Source organism: Botrytis fragariae, assembly GCF_013461495.1.
Source record: "Botrytis fragariae strain BVB16 chromosome Unknown tig00000061, whole genome shotgun sequence".
NCBI lineage: Eukaryota > Fungi > Ascomycota > Leotiomycetes > Helotiales > Sclerotiniaceae > Botrytis > Botrytis fragariae.
In genome coordinates this window covers 1,181,656-1,206,775 of record NW_023500994.1, presented here as the reverse complement: position 1 = coordinate 1,206,775, position 25,120 = coordinate 1,181,656, and the positions used below count along the sequence as shown (strand labels likewise).

The following is a 25,120-nucleotide window of genomic DNA, read 5'->3' as shown; positions in this document are numbered from 1 at the left end:
GAATCGTAAGTTAGAGAAGGAATTGTTCTTCTGCTTTTCTGCTTTATTCATCTAATATTACTGAATCCTATGAACATTATCCTATCAGCTTCCACTGGATGATTAGCAAACCCAATACTCACCTAGGCTTCTCTTGTCTGTTATCATTTGGAAAATGACTGACATTTTGATATGATCAGAGGACCTAGGGTGGTTGAGGGCTATTCTCACCTTATTTATCCACCCATTGACTGGTCAGACAGAAGTTCATCTATTCTCTGTTCTCCATTGTTTGGAAGTGAATCTCAAAGGTGTTAATGTTACAATTGACCTTGATTCCTCCAGCCTTCAGCTTCTAATTCTAATCTTGAAAAGGCCATTGTCGAATTTCACCTCATAATGAATTACTTGTGTAATGGTTATTTTCATTCCTATCGACTTCTAAAGGTAATATCGTCCCATCACATTTGTCTCAAACTACCTGGATACGCCAAAAGCTCTCTAGCATTAGGAAACATGGTCTCATTGATTTATTGACCTGGCAAAAAAGAGGCACATGCACTTTCAAGTGGCAGTGGATTCTTTGAGCTAATGTTTGAGCATCCTCATTTATTTCTATAATTCAAAACCAGGCCTCTCTACTCCTCAGTTGAAAAAAAAACTGCTAGCCACCAAGTAGAATAGAATCAAGCTATGCCTCTCAGCCTCGGGTAAATCCGAAAATTTTAATATTCTTCTCCTCCTGCCCTAACCCTGAAATTTGTGTTCTTTTGTCAATTCCTTTTTTGTTTTATTGTCAAGTTTCTCTCTCCTTTACGTGATTCAGAGAACGACCTATACGGTCGGATCATTTTTGTCCATCTACCTTCTATACATGAAAGCTCTTTTCGAATCCTCTTATCTTCAACATGGAGTCGATTGCAATAATTCGAAGAATTCAACCACCAGAATATGCGTTAGACATTCTTCTGATCTTGCGCGCGCTGATCATCTTCATCTTCGTATGGACTATGGTAGTCATATGGAGCAGCTGGTTTAACGGCAGACCAGGCCACCATCGAATTACAAATTCTTGAGTTATTGGCAGTTTCAGGTGAACATATTCGGTACCCTCTTCATCATGCGCTCAGCTCATTATTCTAGATAACATAACATACAAACATCTGCAGTAATCCCTGAGGGCATTTTCTCTGTCACATCATTGGCATCGATAAGCTTGTTCCATTTCAATTCAACTTCTACTTCAAGATGGAAGATCAAGCTGGAAGCAAAATGCGAATATTACATCAGCAGGATCTTTGTGTAAGTTATCCTTCTTCTAAGCCCGTGTACAAGATTTATTTGACAAGTGTCGGTCCTTGGTCTTATTAAAAGCTAACTTGAGTAGCTGCTGACCACCTACTTACAGTACCCTACCTCGAATCTGTGCACGAAATCAGCAATATTTCGACAACTTTCAACGTGTCTCTACGGCCAGAAGGAGTTTAGGTCATGAAAGCAAGAATGTAGTAATTCGAAGGAAGCAGAATCGCATACAGGAACTAATATCAAACTCCCCTCTCAAAAACTTCAACTTGAAGATTATGCAACCAGGTGATCATATGTTGGTGATGCATATACGTCCACTGTGGCACGTAGGTTTTATTGATCCTTATGAACGACCTGCTGTTTGCTAATTCTTACTGCTATCGGTGCTCAATGCGTGGACTATGCTTGAGATGGTGTTGCTTCCTTTCATCTTGAATGTGAACTTTATTTGCATATTCATTGCTTCGCGCGAACGATGCACTACCACTCAATGGTCGCATTGGTCTGAAGGATTGTGCCAGATTTTGTGTGAAGTCGAAAAAGTTGCTCGGCTCATTGTGAGAGGATGTGCTCTGTATTTGGAAGAGACTTTATAAATGACACTTACCTGCTGCCTATTCAAGGTTGACTACATCTAACTGGCTTTAAACGATCAAGTCAGAGGTGAGTCGTCGATTCTGGTGGGCCTAGAAGATTGCAATACTGATCCACGAATAGGTGAAAAGGTTCATCACTGATTTGCCATCGATAGCGATGTCAACCTCTTGACATTCGTATCTTAGCATACTACAGAACAAGCTCATACCGCAATCAACGCCAGCAAGTAAAGTCGGATTGAAAGACCAGGAAAGCACCGCACAAGTTGTCCCCACCATAGAAGTCCCAAGTCAAAGGAACGACATACCACGATCAACACCAGCAAGTACTCTCGCAAAAACAAACGACTTCCAAAGCGTCAAAATATTCTATCAGATAACTCTCTTATGGGAAGGCTGGGGACGATGGTGAGTTATCATATAATGATATGAATTTGCACCTTTTCTAACAAAAACCAGGACACAACATCTCTGTGCTGAGCAACGCCGACACCGCTTCTATGGCACCCAGCTCATGGTCACAGCGAGCATTCATGCAAACTTTTACTATTGCCGTTATTGACAGTCCAGTGGCGTGCGTCGGCGTTGATCTTTCCTCCAAGGCATGTCTTCCCTTGCCGAAGCTTGTCAGCGACATTTCTGGGATAGTCTACCACGATCAACACCAGCAAATACGCTCTTTATATCAAAGAAGGTTGAGAGATGGTAGTAATGGTAAGTTTAGCAATATTCAAAACCGATAGACAATTACTCACAAATTTATAGTTCCATCTTGCTTTGCTGATCGCCCGTCCACAACTATCATTCAGGGTGTTATTCTCATCATGACCAACACGACGTTGGTGTTGACTTCGTTAAGGTATATCTTCTACTGCATCTATGCTATCCAAATTCACGAGGTTTCCAGCTGACATTTTCTATTAGATTCTGAATGAACCAAGCTCTACCTCGAAAACCACTATGGTTTCTAGAACACTCGGGGTGACATCGTCTCGTTTCAATGCAGATACATCTGCCACCTAGCCTCCCTCCCAGGGCAGCGAATGATACATCCAAGCCTACGATGAAGAATGCAAATTCACTTCAGAGAATAAAACCTCTCGCTCATTCACTCTCCAAACCCCAACCTTGACTTTTTGTCAGAAAAAAAAGATGAAATATTTTATTCGTGACATAATGTCACTGTAATGAAGATAATGACCTAAACATTTAACCCCCTTCTTTTTAAATCTCTGTCTGCAGTTTTCCAATGAGCATTACCTGAAAATGCAAATGAAAATCTCTTCCCTGTATCTATGAATCCCACTGAACCTGTCCATCCCGCACATCGAACAATCCCAAATCCGTAAACCAGTCACCATCCAACAAACCCATCCAAAAATCATACTCTCCATAATCCCCTTATCAGCCCAGCCTCCACACTTCCCATATCCCAGCACTATACACCTTATCCTCCTCTCCAACCACCCCAGAGCCCCGCCTCCTCTTCTACCCTCGCCAAACTTTTCTCCGCCCGTTCCAAAAACTTCAACACATCTAGCTCCTCCATACTCCATTCAAAGCAATCAATCCCAAAAGAGATAAAACGATAAGCGCCAGAAAACAACCCATCATATCCGAAGATTTCAGAGCGAAGAACCCAATATATTCTGCTAAAGGATAGCGATGAAAGTATTAATAAAGATTTAGTAACGATGATACAGGATCAGAGATATTCTATTGGTTGGTCTTCATGGTCATGGAAGATATTGGAGATTTGGGAGAGGTGGATATTATAGATGCTGCGTTTTGTTGTGTGGAAATGGAATTTACTACCTACTTTTCATACTAAACTCGAAGATGCACGATTGGCGTTCACAAACTCATATCTTTGACATCTATCTACCTTCTCCATCCACAGCAGGAGAACGTCAGGCTTTAGCACGAACACAATTTCTGCACACTCGGATTCGTGATGTCCCTGGATCTCTCGGAGCTTGGATATGATGCGCTACGGAGGCGCTTTGGTCTAATCTAATAGACCAATTTGATTGATTCATGGCGACTTCCGCTTAGTTTTCACGACGGTATATGGAGAAGTGAACGAATAGAGTGGGGTAGGTAAAAACAAACAGTCAATCATTTGAGAAGTTCACAGAAAGAAATAATTCGGATCGGGGCAAGAGTTAAAGGGAAGAAATAGTGAAGATACCTAGCTAGAGACGAGAGAATCGAGGGTGCTTCTACACATTCCATGGTAAAACCATCTGTTGATGAATTGGAAATCGAATTGCATCGGAGATTTGCTTACTCTGTATTCTGCGCTTGTTCTGTCAAGAGACTACTCTTAGATGAATATCTCAAGCATATACACTGGCATTGAGAGGCGCAGGACGGATTCTGCCACCAAGGAAAACATTCATACTTGTTCCAACAGCATTGCGATTGAATTACCTACTCAGTGGAAGAGTACACTTGTCTACTGATTCTGTCTTACATATTCTTCTGGGATCTCTGGAATCCCGTATTATGATCGTATTGTAATCCTCTTGTAAATATAACTGCTGGTTTGTTATGGCTATGTATACAGTTCTGTCAATTACGACGTTGGAACTTGTAGCAGTTCAACCCATTCCTCAGGCAGTCAAAAAACCCCAGCAAAGGAGTTCCCTGAACAATGGCAATACATGATATTATGTAGGCCAGGTCATATACCATAGAACTCCTTTTTAGACCCACCATATTGTGATTCCTGACATATGAGAGCGTGGCGAAACCCCCCCCCAATCGTGCTTCCTGCTTCTCCTTCGCAAGCCTAATGCTCAGCGATCCCCAAGTTTGAGACCCTGAAGCAGATATGCAACAAAACATTTGAGCGCAAAAAACGGTGCGAATTTGGCACGAAATGGATGTTCATCAAGAAGTAAAGTGCCGAGTGGAGGGTGAAGACAAAGCTGAATCGATAAGTTGAAAAGCGAAGACTGGTGAGACCAGCATAAAGAAGTAAAGAAATCACCTAGCTTAGGTACTTGAACGGTATTGTATCAGCTAGCAGACTTGATATCTCAAGGCACTGACTGTTTCTGAGTCGTTGGTTTTTATCCCAACCATTGTTGCTGCTACTCCTGCTGCTGCTGCTGCTGCTTCACCGAAGACGAGCTATGAGAGCCATAATCCTCCCTTCCACCAAATTCAGACTGAAAAGCTGATAAACCAATATGAAAAATCTAGATATTGACTCGGCAGTCCATAGGATCGAGGACAAGGGGGAGTTCATCAACGGTCGTATGTAATGTTGTAAGAACCTAATGTGTTAATGCCGTGTTTGAGATTGTGCTCGGAATTATGGATGTGGAATTCACACACTTCCAGGGCCCTTTGCAACGACATATGAGAATTTCGTTCTCCTTATTGCCACCTACATTGCACCTGCGTTGTTGAATATATTCCTCTCAGCTGCGGGATATGCTTCCTGGTGCAATTTCTCTTATTCTGCATTTTGTTGATATGAATATATATGTATGTTTGAATCCAGGTTGGCATCGTGGGGTTCTGCTTTGTGCCAATAGTAGTTTCCACCTGGAGACTCGAGAATCTTTCGACGTGGACTCGTTTTTTGCCGCCAACTCGTTCCAAACCTAGTTGTGTTCGCAGCTGTCGATGATTCGCCTCGAAATCGTGGATTCGTATTCGTTTTCATAATAGGGTATATATCTAACCACTACTTATTAGTTTCTCCAAACCCTCAATATCTAGATTTAGAAGAGGTAAGTTATCAAAGCCTCATCTGTCGGCTCTTCCTGATACTGCATGAACTGCCAGCCTCAAGCTCGACATGGTAATGGATTCATCGGATTGTCATCTGCCGACCCTACCAAGGGTGGGTATCTCCATAAGCTCGAATTAGCTCACCTATGGCTCGTTGCGGATTTATTGTGTCTGGACCGTCGAGGGTGAGATTGAAAGCTCAGCCCATAAGAAATCCATCATTGAACTGTAGTCTGCGAACTTGGGCATATTCCCCCGCCTTGCGCCTTCCCACGTGTCGATTGTTTCCAGATCTATTCATTGAAAGATCATCTGTCGAGCGCTGTGGAAATTTGGATATCTGCAGTCTCGCATTTACTTACATTGACCCAATCTAGCTCAAAGACATGATGTCGAGTTCGCAGATTCGTGATAAGTACATACAATTTTGAACGCCGCTCAAATGTATTGAAATAGTGAACTCCGTCGGGCGGACCTATCAAGGTTGTGTACTTCGAGCCTCTCCAGCGGGTGTCAAGGTTGTAGCTTCATTTTCGTCTTAGTCACATGTTAATTCGTTAAATTGTTTTCTGCCTGCTCATCCAATATTGAGTATCTCTATAATCTCGGATTCTCTCACCTGTCGACTTACTCCGAAGTCATCGTGTCGAAAGATTTGAACCTCGAGGAAAACATCACCAGACTCTATGTGCCGAGTGCCTTCAAGGGCATTGGCTTCCCACCTTTGATCCCATCTGCAAAAAGGAATATCCCGCTCACCTAAGCAAAAGGGTTGCGTGGAGGGATTCAGTTCGTTTTCATCCATTAACAAAACATCGAATTGCCGTCGTTCAGCTCATCCTAAAACTGGGTATCTTTCCAGCCTCGAGTTTTCTTCCCCCGTTCTTTTCATAAATGTATCGTGACAACAATTGGGGAGGTTGAGTGGTAGGTAATTTGACTCATGCCCCACCACCAACCAGCATTTTTTGTTCGTTTTATCTTGTCTCGAGCTTGCTGTGAGATAATGCAGCATCATCCAATGCATACTTTTGAAGAACGAATAAGCTTACCGTCGACTTGACTGCGTTTGGATGATACTCGAATTCCAAAAGCGATTCAGACCGTTCATCTCAAATCAAATGAAACATCCATAACCGTGTCAAGGATGGAATATGTAGTTCCATTCAATAATCCGACACCAGCCTCGTTGTGCAGGAAATGTCAAAAGATATAAAATTGATTGGCGATAAGTGGGGAGGATGAATACTTTTTTCTTTCTTTTCGAAACTCACATCATAATCTTCAGTTTCAATTCCCATTGATCCACTGATATTCCATACTTCTCCTCACGTACCATGAAAATTTGCAAGTGAATGGATGCAGGTGATGCAACGATAACCCACTTGTAGTGAGAACACGGTGACACTTCATCAAAATAGAACAAACCTTGAGGCCATGGAGACCGTTCTTGCATCAAGTTGCATGATATCAAGATTGCCCCTCACTAAATTTGGTTGCCCCTCCACCAAAGATACGGAAAGGAATGAAAATTTGAGTCAAGGATTCTATCAAGATAGGAATTCACTAACCGCTTGTAAAGATCGTTGCCGCTGGATAATCCACATTGATTTCATTGATTCCACTCGGATGCATGAAGTATCAAAATTGAATGGAAATGATTGGTTTTCGTATAATCAAGATAAAACCTAACGTACTCGAGCAGCGAAATAGTCTGCTAACTTGTAAGCCTGAGCCATCCTGGGAGCCCAATGGTCCCAATCGCCACATTTACTCATTGCCTTGTTGCAAACCCTTCATTTTGTGGCCCGTTTTTGAATCTTTTTTCTCTTTTTTCTGCTGGGAACTTTTTTTTATTTGACTTTCAAGCTTGTTTTTTTATTACGATTTCCATGAAATATTAGGATACAGTACCTAGTCGTACAGTAGTGATCCAGTAGATATAAATGAAAAGAGTGAATTTAGTAGATTAAAATAAATCCACTTTCAATATTCACCGAACCAGTCATACCGCCGTGAATGACTGAAAATTGTGCTTTTTGGTGAGAGTCACATGATCATACCCCACTGACTAGCGTTCAAATTCTATCGCTTAGCCTACCGCACACTTGAACTTTTTTTTATAAACCCCGCCATCCTCTCGAAACTCTTCTTCTTCCTTCTTCGTCGCACATACCTGGATTCAAGTAATCATACCTGTGCAGTAAGTTTAAATTCTTTCCATCCGTCCCTCTATTGATCTCTTCTTCTTCTTCTTCTTCTTTATCAACCTTCTTGAAGATCGATCAACTAATATCATCTTCTTTCAATAGATTCAATTTAAGAAGACAAAACTTCCACAAATAACCAAACACAACCTTCAAAATGGGGTAAGTCTTTCAATCCATCAGAGTTTTCCATCAGAATTATCTCTCATCCTTCGATCTACATCCTCGTGAACTCTTTGCTGATTGTTTCTTCTTTGCAGAAAGGAAAAGACACATATTAACGTCGTTGTCATCGGACACGTCGACTCCGGAAAGTCCACCACCACCGGTAAGCAACCCCGCCTGCAGCTCTGCCAACCTGATCTTGGTATCTTGACGAACATCAACTTACATTATATATACAGGTCACTTGATCTACAAGTGCGGAGGAATTGACAAGCGTACCATCGAGAAGTTCGAGAAGGTGAGCATACTTTTTTCTACACATTCTTTGTTCGTGTACAGGTTGGGTGCTCAATGCCCAACCTTATCGCACTGTGCCCCTCGGTGGGGTAAAGACTTTTTTCTTGTACCACTTGCAGAATTTTATTCTTGCGCTCGGACTTTTTTGTCTGGCACAATGGAATTATTTGCGAGTGGTGCCGCCTGCAGTACATTGAACAAATGATTTCATCATTGGACTACATCAACGTCTACAACATGCTTCTTCAACGGTAACTGACAATCATCATAGGAAGCTGCCGAACTCGGAAAGGGTTCCTTCAAGTACGCATGGGTTTTGGACAAGCTCAAGGCTGAGCGTGAACGTGGTATCACCATCGACATTGCTCTCTGGAAGTTCGAGACTCCTAAGTACTATGTCACCGTCATTGGTAAGTTATTTGCTGCTTCACATTCTATATTTCAATCTTCTAACATCATTTCCAGATGCCCCTGGTCATCGTGATTTCATCAAGAACATGATTACTGGTACTTCCCAAGCTGATTGTGCTGTTCTCATCATTGCTGCTGGTACTGGTGAGTTCGAGGCTGGTATCTCCAAGGATGGCCAAACTCGTGAGCACGCTCTTCTTGCCTACACCCTTGGTGTCAAGCAACTCATTGTTGCCATCAACAAGATGGACACCACCAAGTGGTCCGAGGATCGTTACCAAGAAATTATCAAGGAGACCTCCAACTTCATCAAGAAGGTCGGATACAACCCAAAGACCGTTCCTTTCGTTCCTATCTCCGGTTTCAACGGTGATAACATGATCGACAACTCCACCAACTGCCCATGGTACAAGGGTTGGGAGAAGGAAGCTAAGGGAGGAGCCAAGACCACCGGAAAGACTCTTCTCGAGGCCATCGATGCTATCGACCCACCTTCCCGCCCAACTGACAAGCCCCTCCGTCTCCCACTCCAAGATGTTTACAAGATTGGTGGTATTGGAACGGTGCCAGTCGGTCGTGTTGAGACCGGTATCATCAAGGCCGGTATGGTCGTTACCTTCGCCCCAGCTGGTGTCACCACTGAAGTCAAGTCCGTCGAGATGCACCACGAACAACTCGTTGAGGGTGTTCCAGGTGACAACGTCGGTTTCAACGTCAAGAACGTTTCCGTTAAGGAAATCAGACGTGGTAACGTTGCTGGTGACTCCAAGCAAGACCCACCTAAGGGTGCTGAGTCCTTCAACGCTCAAGTCATTGTTCTTAACCACCCTGGTCAAGTCGGTGCCGGTTACGCTCCAGTCTTGGATTGCCACACTGCCCACATTGCTTGCAAGTTCTCTGAGCTCCTCCAAAAGATTGATCGTCGTACCGGTAAATCCATTGAAGACTCTCCAAAATTCATCAAGTCTGGTGATGCTGCTATCGTCAAGATGGTTCCATCCAAGCCTATGTGTGTTGAGGCCTTCACTGAGTACCCACCTCTCGGACGTTTCGCTGTCCGTGATATGAGACAAACAGTTGCTGTCGGTGTCATTAAATCTGTTGAGAAGCAAGACAAGGCCGGTAAGGTTACCAAGGCCGCTGTCAAGGCTGGTGCCAAGAAATAAATGCAATAATGGAATGAAACAAAAAATTTCACCATGTTTGCTTTGTTTCGGGTTCACGATGATTTATGGCTAGGATGCAAGACACCATTTCCTTTTACCTCCTCGGTTTACGATAAGATGATTGGGTTTGGGTTTGCGCGTAATGGTTTCGCACTTCCGCGTTCTGGTATCATACATAGAACATAGTCGTCTAGAATGCACTTCAAAAGTACTTACTGCTGCTCCATTACTGCTTGTGATTGTGACCCCTATGTAATTTTTTCACCTCATCCTTAACGTTTATGTTGCCTACCTCATCTACTACACTTCACCAACCTCTTCTTTCTATGTTGTACTTCACCCTTTGACTATACTTAGACTGGTATTTCGGTTGACCATTATACACCTCCATGAATAGGGAAGTATGAAGCAAAGATTATTCCTCGATATGTTAATGGTCACTTGTAGATTTATTGTCAAGGTGGTATGGTTTATCAGTCTTCCCTTTGTTCCACACGGTCGATCAGGCCATCAATTGGCCCCCACAATTTTCGCAAATGCACATTAACTTGATGCCATTGAACATCAAGGATTGAATCTCAATAGAATCTCAATAGAATCTCGTTGATAGTACCTATTTAATCAATAATAAATTGCGAGCGATGGACACAAAAGCTTAGGGGTTATCAACGTGAGCCTTCAGTTGTTCAGGGACCGGGTAAGGGATAGGTGCTTGGTCATGAATCCCAACTGTACAATGCTCTCCACGAGAAATATCGTAAACTTTTGTTTTCATGATACTTAACCCAACTCCATTATTCAGCAAGTACAATCAGTAGGTGCTAACTTCATGAATAATCATGATTACATACACTCAAGAGATGTAATGTTTCAACACTTCCTCATACGATCCATCAGATGTAATTAGACCAGAAACAGAGCCCAGATTTTCAATTATAAGATATTACTTGATCTTTAAGATTTATGTTTAACACCTTACGAGGGTCTGGCTTTGAATAAACTATGTTTGACCAACGTTCAGCAGTATCTCCATATTATTTTTTCGGGATTTGGAACGGGATCTGATGATCGGTATGGGATGATTATGAATCGTTGTATATACCATAGCCTATTGATGTGATCACCTACCTTGTTATCCCAACCCGCCTATATTCAAAGAGTGTCAGCACCTATGAGGTAAAAGTTTCAATTCGTTGGAAAGTATTTCTCGTGGTGAAATTGCGATGATAATTGATGGTGCTTCCTTCAACTACCCCCGCACTTCTCCCTTTTATCCGCCTCTGCACGCAGGAATTTCCAACAGTATGATGGGTTCATTACTTGTTAAGTAATCACATCGCATAAGTTGTAGAACCATGAAGTTTGTACCATTCGAAGAAATTGATTTACACATGGTCTTGTAATTTGACAAGTTAAGCTTATATAGCACACCAATTTCCACCGTTCATTCATAATTAGTTCTCTTTGGCGATGTATTAAGAACCTCAAGTCACTCAATCAAAATGGCCCAACCAAGTGCAGCCTGTTGCAAAGGTACTCCCATATCATTGCATGGACCAGAATACAAACTCTCCGGCGAGTTCATTGAAATTGACCAAACAAAATATTGTATATACCCCTCTTCCATGATAGAATCTCACTAAAAAAATATTATACAGACGTCACTGGACCTGAGAATGCCACATCAGCCATTCTCTTAGTCTATGATATCTTCGGTTTTTGGACTCAGACGCTCCTAGGCGCTGATATTCTTGCCGCAACCAAGACTTCATCATCTCAAGGTATAAAAGTATTTGTGCCCGATTTCTTTGGACCGGGCAATGAAGCAGATATCGCTTATTGGCCTGCGGATACAGATGAGAAATGGGATTACATCTTGAAGGTATTTAGAGAGCAAGCGGAAAAGGAAAAGAACCTAAAGAAACTCTGGGAGTTTATGAAGGTGTTGAAGGAAAGAGATGAAGTTAAAAATGTGAAGAGTTGGGGGGTTGCTGGATATTGTTGGGGTGCAAAGGTTCGTAAATTTTACTTCGAACGCTCATTTTATGCATAAATAGAATAAGACAAAGTCCTGACGATTATGAATAGATAGTGACAATGGCTTCGCAAGGAGGAACTATCTTCAAAGCAGGAGCTCAAACACATCCATCTTTGGTAGATCCGGAAGATGCCAAGTTGGTGACGATTCCACAAATTGTCCTACTAAGTAAGGATGAGAATAAAGAGGTTTGTGCCATTGTCTCAAGCAAAATAGGATAATGCTGATGTGATTTCTGTAGCAATGCAAAACATATGAGAACAATGTGAAGGTCGCAAAGTACTTTGAGGCTTTCGATGATCAAGTGCACGGCTGGATGTCTTCAATGTGAGTAGCTGAGCTTAAATTAAAAGTTTAGTATGGCATTTTACTGACCAAAAACTTACTAAAAAGGGGCGATTTGGAAAACCCAAGGACTCGTGAAGAATACTATCGTGGATATAAATTGTGGAGTGACTTTTTTGTCAAGTACCTGTGAATTATGGAGCAAGTCAATTGGAGAAATGGATCAAGAGTTCTCTTCTATGGTAACAGAGGAGAACAAGTACTGATATGTATCTATTCGTAAATATCTCTTGAATAAGGTAGATATCAAAGTTTCGAGAAGATCGTCGTCCGGGGTTTCCACGTGACATAATTAAGGTTATTTAACTTAAAACTAGCTTCCCCGCACTCGCCATGAAGACAACCGCCCCATTACGTTTGACTCTCTGTTTTATTAAATCACAATCAAAAGTTCAACTTCAGCGAACACGTACAATGATGATTTTGAAGACTTGAGAAACATGGAGAGAAAGACATCAAATGTTCAATTTGGCGGGAACCGCTTTACATTTGATAATAGACCCAGAAGGCTGCCTTCACAAGATTGCTTTCGCGGAGCCTACAAGGCACAAAATTGATAGGGATATTTGGAGGTGAAGACTGGGGAGAATTTGAGTTTCCAGGAGTCAAGATTGGGTTTGGAGATACAAGTCCGCCTTATCGGGAGGGAAGATATAGTTATGCGTTTCGCCAAGAGGAAAGTTCCTTCCTTCATGACCAGTGGTGGCAGAGAAGCAAAGGAGCATTATCAAAATCTGAGAGTGAGACAGACTCATATGGACAAAGATGATGGTGATATGGCTAACACGTCATTCACTTAAGCACTCTGTCTTTCAGCCACTTCTTGCAATAACTTTTATCATATGATTACCTGACATGATGTCAAGTCAGATGTCGAGGTATCTCTGCCTGTACTGCTCATGTCATCCATCCAGTACAACTCTAAATAGATCTAATACAGCCTCTCAGGTGCCACCATGTTTCTTGTTACTGAATAATATTACAGCAATGTCCCGTAACTAGACAGAATATTGCATCACGGTAGTAATTATGAACTCCCTCAGACCTCGACTGATGAATCCTCAACCTTGAGGTCTAGGGATACACTCAAAGACCCGGCGGTAACCTACCAGCTTACTTCAGGGTATATTCCATGTACGTTCGCTATTATTTTCTATATATATATATTGAGTAACTCGAATTATGTCTCTTTTCCTCATTAACTAGCTTCAGTATCCGAGCCTTTTAGAACTACTGTATGGTCATCTACTGGCCATCCCAGCCGTATCAATTAGATGGATGTGTCGTCAAAAAAACTTGCATTTCAACTCAACCACCTCGGAATCCTTTATAAGAGTACTTGATAGTTGTAATCGACACAGCCAGCTCTTTAACGATCAGCTCGGAGAAAAATAGTATATCTCGTTCCTCTATCGACATATTCACCTTTCTATTTGGTCTAATATTTGTTCTCCGACCTCACTTCCTTCAGTACATCTGAATTATCATGAGCGATATCGACAAATTAGATTCCTCTATCAGGAGGAAGATACTTCCGATCGAAAGAGAGTTCGGCAACAACTTAATCTACGATGGTTACGGGATGAAGTCAAACAGCCATACCTTTGATTCTAACCTCGAAATACGACTTCCATCTGCTGATGGGGGTGGAACGCGCCCAGAGTCCTTTTTGGAAAGCTCAATATTTATCTAGAGGCCTTAAAAGAACCGGAACAATCTACGAAATGATAGATAGATTGCGAAAAGATGGACACAAACCAATGGTGCCAAAGCTGATTGCATTGGAAACGGCAATGCGGGATGATTACCAGACACAATATATTGCAACGAGAGAAGAATTAGAAGAGGAAAAACGGAAGGCAAAATTCGAACATGAGAACAAATGGAATAACGAATTGGACGATCCTGGGAAAGCTCGCCAAAACCCTGAGAAGTTCTTGGGCGAAAAGTTCCCGGCATACCTAGATTCCAAACGAGAAAAATGCCGTTTTCATGACGATTGACTCATCAGCAGCAGCCAATGTTCGAAAAGCTGCTCTATCACTCGGTCTCATATACGAATCATCAGAAGTTTCAAAATTCGACGAACCACCACTCCAAAGAGACCTTTCCTCGCTCATCCATATAGCCATAGGCAGAACTGGACCTGCTGTCACGAATGAAATTGAAGAGATACATCAGATCCGAGGTAAAGCAATGCAAAAAGCTCGAGAAGCTATGAAAAATGCTCGAGATATTATTAGCGAAGCCCATGATGATGTAATCCGCGCATCAGACGACAAAGCCTGGGACGTCACTGGAGATTGGCATGTATCTTGCTTGGAGATGGAAAGGAGATGGCCCACTCCTCTCACGCTTAAGATTTATAGTCAAGAATCTGATGGTCAATGCCAACTGTCTGGCGAGTTCGATTTCGGTGGGGTATCGGGTCTGTTCCGTTTTGAGCAACAGTTTCCAACTATTGAGATAAATTCGGCTAGACTAGCTCATCCGAATGTCAAGCGAGGAAATATCACTTTCACGAAAGCCGAGAAAGAGAAGAAAGGCGTTAATGAGGATGAAGATGACGACAGCGATAATAATATTGAATATAGAAGAACCACGACTAAACGTCTTTGGTGCAAATCTACGGCGGAAGCCTTCTCATTTCCCTCGACGGAAAAGCCCTCTCTCCACAATCCAACGTGGAATTATCGATGGCGCGGGGAATACAAAATAGACAGCGAGGTGTCCCAGGTCAATATCTTTGTTCGATTACGTTCGGTGAACCGTTAGGTACAACTCTAACTGGCACCTTCGGAGGCGACCTTTACAGGACTTGGAAGGAGGATATGGCGTTCACGGGTGTTAAGGTTGGTGTTGGAGGTACTCCTATCGATATCGAAAAGGAATGGCGTGATGGACAAAACATAATATAAGATAGTGATATACAGGACTAAAGGATTATATCGGGATGAACGACGACGAAATGCTTGATAGCCTAATAATAGATACATAAGGAGTTATCACTACGGGACTCGATATGGATGAAGCACATGCAGAAAAATCTAGATGCGAAGCAAGCATGAGTCGGTCTCGAGCCCGCAGCGATGGAGGCAATACCAACTCGATTCATCGTTTTGCAGTTACATCTATGAACTAGATACAATATTACAAAAGTCTAGACTCCTTCATTCTTCAATATATATCTGCGATGAATTGTTACCACGGTATTAATAAAAATATACTGGTGTTCTTTATTCTTGATGTAAAGATTTCAATTTCGTCGCAACAATCGATTTACCCTCGAAAATCTCCAACCTTACCCCAGAGAAACATTGCAACAATTAACCTCTCAATGCGAGGGAAATATTTCATCGCCTTCTCAGCCCCAAGCCCCATCCCCATCACGTTTCAGCCTCTCGCAAACCTCCCGTCCCCTTAGCCCCCAAACCCCTCCCCAAATTCAGCCTAACAAAAAGCCATACTCAATGGTCTCCAAAAAGGTCACTGTGGCACAGAAACTCACCACCATCAAACCACATCCATTCATTACTCACAAACAATTTTCCATTGGCCACCAACCCCCCACGTTCTGCGCTGAATATGCAGTGCAGCTTGTCGATATCGCACAGCTGGGCGCACAGGTGGTACAGGGCGGGGAGGGTTAAATTGGGATTTGCGTCACTTGCTTTCCTTCTTGTTGATATATTGTATTACATTTCTTCTGTTTTTATTGTCGTTCGATTTTATCCATATCTCCAAATTAAATTCAAGATTCCGATCTCTTACAATTAATTGAATGCCTCGCACACGCAGTCGTCATGCAACTCGCATATCCCGACGCAGCCCACCCCGCGAAACACATTCCGGGGTAGGTATTCGTCCAAGTTTGAAGAAAACCGATATTTGTGTCGGCTGTATAGTATGGCTTCCGTCTAAGTTGGAAAGCGATGGCGATTTAGTTTGTAGTCGTGAAAAAGGTTGTTGCAATGGGAGATGCTTGAATGATGAGGGGTATAATCATCCGGTTGTGATTTTGGAGCATGAGGGAGATACTTGTTCCGTTGCTATGGTAGAGATTCTCCTTTTCATTTGTTCAGGGTTATTTTTTATAGAGGGAATAAAGTTAGACATCGAGGGGAAGCTAACAATATATCATCACCGCTAGTTAACATCTAAGCCCCGTCAAAAATACAACCAGAAAACCCGCATCGCGATATCTCAAACCCCTCAAAATCTAGAAGACGTAGATACCGATCCTGAAATTATGCTCTATCTTGAAGCAGGAGAAATGAATAAAGCCTCATTCGTTATTACTGAGCATGTTTTTCCAATACCCTTCTCAAAGCTCCGCGCTATTAGCTTTAAACCCGATTCCAGAGCTTTCGATACAAGACTTTGTAAAACGAGCTACCTGGAATTGATAGGGAGATTTGAGATGGATAAGGATATAGCAGAATGGATGGACACGGTGGCCATGAAGGGAAAACAAGGAAATGCGAATGCTGAGAGGAGAAGAAAGGGACAGAGGAGACAGAGGGTTACATTCAGAGATCCATGGGAGGAAATCAGAGAGAATATATCGGCTTCGCATCAAAGCTCTGAGGGCACAACACGACCTCTGGATCAGAGAAGTCTTTCCGAACCTATACCATCTACAAGCTTTCCCGCTCTTCCCCAAATAACTCCGCAAACACACACTGTTCCCACAACCCCATCACCAGGATGGTACACCTATAGCGTTGCAACGAACCTCGCGAATGAACGACAATCTCTCCTCCAGCAAACATATCCTATTCCATCTCATCTTCCGCCATCTCCATCGCCTTCTCCACCTTTGATAATAGGACATCAACAATACCATACTGATGTTCCACCCCGTCCTTCACGTCCAAATTACCACGTTACGCTTCCGTCAGTTGAGAGATACGATCGATCGCATTGGGATGCAAGGATACGCAACAATAATTCCCGAAGTCAAGATTTGGAGGGTGGAAGATATGGCGTTAGGAGCGGGAACGGGAATGGGAATGGAGAAGAGGGAGAGAGATATGAGGGAGGTTTGTTTGTGCAGCTTGTGGTTGTATTTTTGGGATTGGGTGGATTTGTTTGGTGGTTGTATGGGAAGTAATTTTTGGGTCAGAGGTCAGAGGTCAGAGAGCACGAGATTTTGGGGCAAAGATGACGATGAATTTGAGATTTGGAGAAATATTATTGATTTAGCGAGGTAATTTGAGGGGTACATGTATGTGAGGCGTTTGAGTTTGAATATTTTGTGGAACTATTTTCTTTAGCGAAGTCGACTCTTGAAGGGGAATCAAGGGCTTTATGTTGGATAGTTCGAAGTATAATGAATATTGTATAGCGTAGTATGGCATAGAAAATTGCACATGAATGTAATTTTGGGGGCGTCATGTGTTTTGAATATACCTTATATATTGTGTTTATTTTTCACACTGGTACATAAGTAAAAAAAATACCATACACCAGATTTACTTTCAATAAACTCCCAGGTCGTCGTCGCTACAATCTCATATTACAAAAAAGAATTATCCGCATCCCATCTCATCCTATTCCATACAGACAACAAAAACTTCTAGACGCGAGCTTTAGCTACATAACTCCCCAGAAGGAACCTGTAGAATTAGATTTATGCCATCTAATTTGCGCTTGCTTCGATTCACGAATTGGAGATGACCTCGCCGGGCGAGGTCAGCCTAAAGGAACTTCGGTCCAAAAGGGTTCGGATCTTTAAATGCCACAAACATATTTCCACCACCATGAACAAACCCATTTATCATAACTCCCGCTCTCATCTACCCACGAAATTGCATGGTGTTAAGGGAATCAATCACATGAAGCCTGTCACAAAGCGCCATAAGCTATTCGCGCATGTTTGCAATATGCCATAAGATATCATCTACCGCAAATTAGTCTAACTTCTACCCTCGAATGTTACTGAACACCAAAATGAGGAGCTTACTAGGAATATGAGTTGCCATCAGACACTCCTGGAAAACTGGCTGATTCGGAGACACATTTGAAAAGGGTCTGCGGGTAATATGCAACATCTTGATAGGTGTATACCGATGATTGGATATGCTCAGGATTACAAGTTAAATTTGAGTTTAACCTGGATCCTTGAGAATCTTCATCAATTACAGCTTGCGATTCGCTGTGGCTAGTACTCATGTCTTTCATTGACATCGATTCTTCGGCTCTTACCGGATCCGGCTGATTCGGCGCATAAGGCCATGGAAGAGCAGGTGGTTTGACAGTCTATTTTGCAATCTTGCCATTGATGCTTTGTCCAAACAATGATCACTAGCTTTCGTATTCCTATCCATCTCAAAAACGTCGAAATACGGTTGTTCCTGTGTGATAATCTTTTTGCATGTATGGAACAAACATAAGTAAGTGAGTTTTCTCATCGTCTGTTCTCCTTCTAACCAGTACCTCGATCGAGCTTCGGACATAAAGTTATTCTTGAATGTGTGTCCAATGGGTGAATAATGTGAGTAGCCATCATTGCTCATGGGTGTACTCGTCATCTGTTTTTGGATTAGCCAGCATTCAGCAGGGGACGCAGGCATAGCGGGGATCATTACTGCAATGAAAGTTACTTGGAGCCCATTTCCAGTAGGTAATGTGTCGGATACTAGAACGGGGTGATCGCATGCTCCATTGTTCATTTCGCATTCGGACTTGCAGAGACGTGAGTGTTGCTCGCAAGTGAACTGGGAGGTCAGCTCGAGAGGTGGGTGCCACAAAATACAGCCTGGACGGACATCCTGGATGTCAACAGGCTTTATATTCACTGGGTGAAGGTTATTTGGCACGGTTCATTCGAGAGCTACTGTGACGAAGTAGTAGTCCTGTGGTTCAGAATAGGTGATAATAAATGTGAGGCTTGAGCTTTTGATTGACTGAACGGGTAAGAAATTGAGGATGTAGATAATGTGAAGTCAATATCTATCAGGAATTCATAAGACTCTGAAATTAAATAGAGATATTTTGGGAATCTGTCCAAAGATCAAGTCGCACAGCGGGTTATATAGGCCGAACAATTCTTCCTTTGGAATCCATCAATCTCCTAGAAACAACACGTACAATGGCAGTGGCACAGCTGGTATTGGAACTTTTGCAATAATAGTATGATACAAAAGAAACTATGAAACAATTCTTATTCACCATGAACATACAAAGAAGTTCGAGATGCATGGCTGGATCAAGTCGTAACTCCAAGACATGTGACATGGTTTTTATTCTGAGATTGGCGAGTCTCCTTTGTTCCGAAGGCCGCAGATATAGTTGGAGTCTCAACACCGCTGCCTCGTCATAAGATGTTTGATTCAAGCAAGAAACATTTTTCAAGACAATACTCATTATCCAAAACAATAATCATCAAAGCCCAACCACATCAAATTCCACCTCCCGTCTTGGGGTGATCAATGCTTTTTTGAAAACAACCCCAAAGACTTTAAAAATACCCAATTGAGTCCTTGGAGTTACTTCTTGTTTAAATAATTTGATTATACAACCCCAAGACGGTGGAATGGTTCAATTGAAGGGGGAGGAAGGTACAACTTCCTCGAAGTGTTTTTCCTCAACTTCGTACCTTCCTCCCCTAGAGATTAACATGTAAACATACGATTTCTTCTCAGAGATAGAACGAAGATGCTTTTACCATCTTGAAATCATCGTTCAATCATCATCCGGGTTCACATTCAGAATGAAACAGGTCAGAATTGAGGATTTCTTCGTCAAGAATACTCGAATTGGAACTCAACATCCACTAATTCAATATTCACCAAAGTCAACAGTTCCCTCGAAACAGGCCACCATTAAGGATTTCTTCGTCCAGAACACTCGAAATGAAACTCAACATCCACCAAAGTCAACAGTTCTCTCGAATGATGCCATTTCAAACACCTCTATCAACACCTCCATTTCAATATCTCAAGTCAAATCATTGTCGAATGGCAAGTCAAAAGTTTCATCTATAGGTTCGCCAAATTCTACCACAGTCTCCATACTTAACGAAAGAAACGATAACGAAATCCGACAATTTTTACATTTAAGTCAGATTACATTTAATCAATTGTTCCGAAGAGAAGATGAAGATCTTCAGATTGCTCATCAATTTCATGAGCGTATCAAACAATCTTTGCAATCTACTATCAAGTGTTATCATACCGAGCAATGGAAAGAGTTCTTAGCATTGCGATCGATAGATGAATGGTGCGATGTAATTTCCAACTTCACATTGCCCGCTACCAAGAAGATGCTCAACAAATCCGAGATTCCCACTATGGAAAATATCATTAATTGTCGATGGATTGACACTACGCAGGCAGGTTAGTCAACTGATCAACTAATATAAATCGTGCATTGGAAGCTGACTAAAATTTAGGGGTTTATTTTCACCTTTTTCAACCCGTTATTCAGGACGGAACACATCACACTCACTTGTACATTGGTGAAGCCTCGGGAGACAAAGGACTAGCAGGCAGACGTCTGCGTCACCAGCAGGAACTTGACAAGTCGAAAGATAAAAAGAGGAACCCTTCCTATCATTACAATGTTTTTCGTACCACACCAAGAGTCTCAACATGGGGAATCCTCTTTTTGGTGCCAGATCTAGAAGTGAAGGATGGTATCGAAGAGAATGAGCAGGAGTGAACAGATGCTTGTTGGTCGGAAGTACGTGTCATCTGTTATTTAGCAGAAGCGGTAAATCTCCTAAGCTTAGCTCAATAATCAACATCGTCATTTCACATTATAGTCGTCATTACGCCCATTTTCATCACCTAATTTTTAATATGCTCCATCTTAACTTGGCTTTGCTACAAAGAGGCTAGCCATGAGATACCCCACGGTGTTGAATATATATGCTAGATGGCCCTCCTCTTGTAATAACTTTTATATTCTCCCCATGAGGTTTTGTTGCACATCGCAAAAACGCATAACTAGCTGTATTTGCATGACAACTAAGCGTTAGATAAGGCTGAAAAGTGAATCTCGTAGCTTCTTTCTAAGTACTGGGAATTGAGATGTGGCGTGTGGAAATATTCACCTCAATTTGAATTCAGTTTAGAATCTAGGAAAGGTCGAGTAGCTGGTGAGTATTTAAGGGGAGCTGTGGTCTTCAAATCTACTTCAAATCTAACAGCTGAAGCAAGTTGGTGAGCTCATTATACGTACCATAGTTCACCAGAGCTATTTTACGCGCGTTACTATAGGGTTGGTAATGTTGTGACAAGAATCTGCCTGCTTTAAGCTGGGATTGGTAAGTGATAAGAGGGCTTTGTACTTCATTTGATACCACGCGATGCACTTCTTATATCCACAAGATAATTTGGAGACCTCGCACAAAGGGTAAAACTTATCATTCATGAACTGTATTTTAAGCAATCACAAGCTATACTATGAATATATTGATTGTTCGCGTCATTATCAGAAACTCGCAGCACAGGATATCCGCTTTTCTACACGCTCATGCACATCCCCCTTGCCACATTCTCGCTTTTCTTTTCTACTCTTTCAAATCCTTCTCCACTTGATCTCTACAGATCGGATGATAGAAATCCTTGTTTTTCTCAAAGGTTTCCACGGCCAACTTTCTATCAACAACTACCAACTTCCTGTAAAGTGTTCTAACGAACTTCATTCTACCAACCTTACCCAACAACTCTGCAGTAGGTTGATATACTGATTCATCCTTGGCAGCTAGGCCAACGCCGAAATAGCGGGAGCTAAGTTCGACGTTTTTGGTGTTGACAAGATCGTAAGCTTTACCCATTGCTTGACTTTGAGCTGGGGTGAGAGGGGTGGTGAAGAGTTGGACTTGTTGCAGGAAGACAACCACTTGGTTTGCGGCCCAACCTTCAATGTCGGATGGGGAAGGTGTGAAATCCTAAAAGGAATTAGTTTATGTGTAGTGATGTAGTCTCATACGTGATTTACCTCTGACTCCCATTTCTTTGCTAGAGCATAGCATTTATCGACCAAGCTTGTGTCAAAGTCGGGCTTTGAGGGAAGACCTGGCTTGTAGAACCAAGAATCCCAATCAACCGACTCGAGAGCTTTAGAAGCAGCTGAATCGGAAGCGAAGAAATCAAGAAGCGTTGCCTTGAAATCATAAGAGTCGAGAGACTTTTTCTTCCAAGTGGTGAAATACTGTGGGATGAATTTATCCCAGGATGGTTTACCTACAAGTCTCTCAAGATAGTAGAGGAAATGGAAACCCTGGTTACATTAGACTTCTAGCCCTATATTTAAATCACTGCAATTACCTACCTTTTCATATGGAACACTGCTGAATGCGTCATCTGGGTCCTTGCCCTTCAAATCAACGACCAATTTGGTGAATTCATGATCTTCGCCATAGAGCTTGACAGAATCCTCTGTATATAAATATTAGCTTCCGAAATTTTGCATCCAAAAGTATGACTCACCAAGAGCTTTCCATCCAATAATGGAAGAAAAGTCTCTATATGCTTCACCATGAACAGCAGCAATGATTCTTCTTTCTAAATAGACCGTCCATCCCTCGTTCAACCAGCTATATAAATGTTATTTGAATACTCTCCATCTGCAAAAATTCTTCACTTTCATAAGAATGATAGCAACTAAAGGGATCTGTGAAATTCTCAAAACCTACAAATGTTCCCAACTAGCATTGGAGACCAAGTTACCACTCCAACTATGAGCCAACTCATGAGCAATCACATCAACATTCTCTCTATCTCCACTAATAATAGTAGGTGTAGCAAAAGTAAATACTGGATTTTCCATGCCACCATAAGGGAAACTTGGTGGTAAAACCAAAACATTGTATTGAGTCCATTCGTAAGGGTAGACAATTTTCTCTATAGTCTCAATAAACTTCTCGGTATCTCTCTCGAGTTCCCATTTAGCACCGATGAGCTCTTCTGGACCAGTGGAAACGAGGGAACGTGGACCGATAGATGCAGTAGCAATATCACCTGATGCGAGAGCAAAGAGATAAGATGGCATAGGAATCTCCTGATAAAAGGAGTAGAGAAGAGTTCCGGATTCTCCATTTTCGCCATGAACAAATGAAGTTGCACCGCGGGGCAAGCCACTGGCAAGAACGGGAAGAGGAGAGCGAATTCGGAAATCATATGTGCTCTTTACATCAGGTGTGTCTTGACATGGGAAGATCGAGCGGTTATGAATGGCTTGGCATTGAGAGAACATGTATGGGAACTTTTTGTTCGAGGTCTGAGCGGGAGTGAGCCATTGGAGAGCTGTGCATTTATCGGTAGTTGATAGCGTAATGGCGAGTGCAATGATAGTACCCTTTGCTGCTCCACCTGGGATCTTCACAGAAAGAGGACTGCCGAATGGTTCAGTGCGTTTTTCGAGAGTCCATTCACCAGTCTTATTCCCGTCAACGGCAACATTCTGCACATCAACGAAACTAGTATCAAGGATTATCTCCTCAGATTCCTTATCCGTAATAGATTCAAGCTGTAGTGTAACTGTGCCATGAACTCGCTGTTTCGTGAAATCAATAGCTAAATCGGCGATTGTATGCTTCGTTCTCCAATTGTTGTAATTCGACAAGGTGTTTGGATCACGTGGCATGTTGATGGTAGAAACTGAAGCCATCGTACGAACTGTCACCATTGTTTGACGGGCTGATACTATTCGAGGTGCAGATGTGATGATACTGCGTCCGATAGAGAGCAAGGTATTCATATATCGGGTGCCCCTATTGGATGGAATAAGGTGATTCAATTGCCGAACCAAACTTGAGCTTACTGGCGTTGGTCGGTGAAGGTCAAAGATTTCTTTCTGGGTTTGTGTTGATTGTATTTTGGTTGGAAGGTGGGAGGGGTAATCATGATGTCGGGCCTAAGGCCTCAAAGGTAAGAATGACCTCGGGATCTACATAATCACATGATATGCCGTGGCTTCTTATTATGGCTAGCACCTTCCGATAATACCGTTTGTTTTCTTCCCCTGTCTCCTGAACTCCGAAAAGGCACAAATCTTTTTCATCCACATCACATTAGCCGGTACACGCAAAGTTTGACCAACCGAGAGGTGCGTAGATCTAGGAACAGATCTAGAAGGATTTGGAAACCGGCCAGAAGGATCTATCTGTCAGATTCAAATTAAAATCGAACTTTAATTTCCATTTGCCGTGTTTCATGGCTTTCAATTGCTGTAGAGAGGAGGATTTGGGGGGTTTTCACAATGTTTCCATATGGTGAATGAGTATGGAGGAGGTACCAAGGTATAGTGTTGTATGTGTCATACTTCAAAACCTTGAATATGAAAGAAATTGACGAAAAGTCTCATCCAGGATAAACCGCAGAAATAGCATAGGCTATATGTACCATTATCACGTACAAAGGAGCTTTACCAGGAAGAAACGCAGTCTGCAAGCTGCGGCTGGTCGCATCACAGTGACCTGTGGTTCATTCCAATTGTTCAAATAGCCATAGGATATGGTAACTACGTACGGTAAAAAGTGCCAGAATTGGCGAGGTGCTTGAATCAAATCATCCCATCAAGTTTTCCATCCCCGGCCGGGTCAAGAACTTTGTACCTTCCTCACTCATATCCAAATCCGGGCTCCCCCGCTTAATCTCAGAGATATGAACTACAATCAAATCTATTTGAAATACTTGATAACGATAAAACAGGCTTGAGGGAGAAGAATAGTGGGAACTGATGTGTAGTTTGAGTTCTGGAATGGTGGATGGAGCGAGCATCTTCAAAAATCCAAGGCAAGGTATAGACACGATAAGGACGAACTGGACTGAAACTTGGGATTCTCGTGGGTGGATCCTGGTGGCAGCTCAATTGCCATATGTATTGCTGATGTATAGTTTGATGTGACAA

At 42.3% G+C, this 25,120-nt stretch overlaps 6 protein-coding genes across 6 annotated transcripts; 5 read left to right on the top strand and 1 right to left on the bottom strand.

Moving 5' to 3' along the window:
* Nucleotides 1-1,227: 1,227 nt before the first annotated feature.
* Nucleotides 1,228-2,814, top strand: Bfra_008477ia (putative f-box domain-containing protein; the record flags this gene model as incomplete). The annotated part of the gene is made up of 5 exons (XM_037338838.1): nucleotides 1,228-1,281; nucleotides 2,080-2,173; nucleotides 2,343-2,597; nucleotides 2,649-2,742; nucleotides 2,808-2,814. The coding sequence occupies 5 exons, from the start codon at nucleotides 1,228-1,230 to the stop codon at nucleotides 2,812-2,814; spliced, it is 504 nt and encodes a 167-aa protein (XP_037192144.1).
* A 4,991-nt stretch (nucleotides 2,815-7,805) lies between these two features.
* Bfra_008476 (putative elongation factor 1-alpha protein) lies at nucleotides 7,806-9,876 on the top strand (the record flags this gene model as incomplete). Its single annotated transcript, XM_037338837.1, has 6 exons — nucleotides 7,806-7,833; nucleotides 7,943-7,999; nucleotides 8,098-8,165; nucleotides 8,242-8,300; nucleotides 8,571-8,709; nucleotides 8,765-9,876. The coding sequence occupies exons 2-6, from the start codon at nucleotides 7,995-7,997 to the stop codon at nucleotides 9,874-9,876; spliced, it is 1,383 nt and encodes a 460-aa protein (XP_037192143.1). The 5' UTR covers nucleotides 7,806-7,833; nucleotides 7,943-7,994.
* Nucleotides 9,877-11,378: 1,502 nt separating this feature from the next.
* On the top strand, nucleotides 11,379-12,392 carry Bfra_008475 (putative dienelactone hydrolase protein; the record flags this gene model as incomplete). The annotated part of the gene is made up of 5 exons (XM_037338836.1): nucleotides 11,379-11,484; nucleotides 11,535-11,890; nucleotides 11,965-12,102; nucleotides 12,156-12,241; nucleotides 12,308-12,392. The coding sequence occupies 5 exons, from the start codon at nucleotides 11,379-11,381 to the stop codon at nucleotides 12,390-12,392; spliced, it is 771 nt and encodes a 256-aa protein (XP_037192142.1).
* A 1,353-nt stretch (nucleotides 12,393-13,745) lies between these two features.
* Bfra_008474 (uncharacterized protein) lies at nucleotides 13,746-15,177 on the top strand (the record flags this gene model as incomplete). The annotated part of the gene is made up of 4 exons (XM_037338835.1): nucleotides 13,746-13,921; nucleotides 13,953-14,245; nucleotides 14,271-14,943; nucleotides 14,979-15,177. The coding sequence occupies 4 exons, from the start codon at nucleotides 13,746-13,748 to the stop codon at nucleotides 15,175-15,177; spliced, it is 1,341 nt and encodes a 446-aa protein (XP_037192141.1).
* An 863-nt stretch (nucleotides 15,178-16,040) lies between these two features.
* On the top strand, nucleotides 16,041-17,372 carry Bfra_008473 (uncharacterized protein; the record flags this gene model as incomplete). Its single annotated transcript, XM_037338834.1, has 2 exons — nucleotides 16,041-16,313; nucleotides 16,410-17,372. 2 exons carry the CDS (start codon nucleotides 16,041-16,043, stop codon nucleotides 17,370-17,372), a joined length of 1,236 nt encoding a protein of 411 aa, XP_037192140.1.
* Nucleotides 17,373-21,776: 4,404 nt separating this feature from the next.
* On the bottom strand, nucleotides 21,777-23,896 carry Bfra_008471 (putative leukotriene a-4 hydrolase protein; the record flags this gene model as incomplete). Its single annotated transcript, XM_037338833.1, has 5 exons — nucleotides 21,777-22,157; nucleotides 22,208-22,489; nucleotides 22,541-22,647; nucleotides 22,699-22,805; nucleotides 22,905-23,896. 5 exons carry the CDS (start codon nucleotides 23,894-23,896, stop codon nucleotides 21,777-21,779), a joined length of 1,869 nt encoding a protein of 622 aa, XP_037192139.1.
* Nucleotides 23,897-25,120: the final 1,224 nt, after the last annotated feature.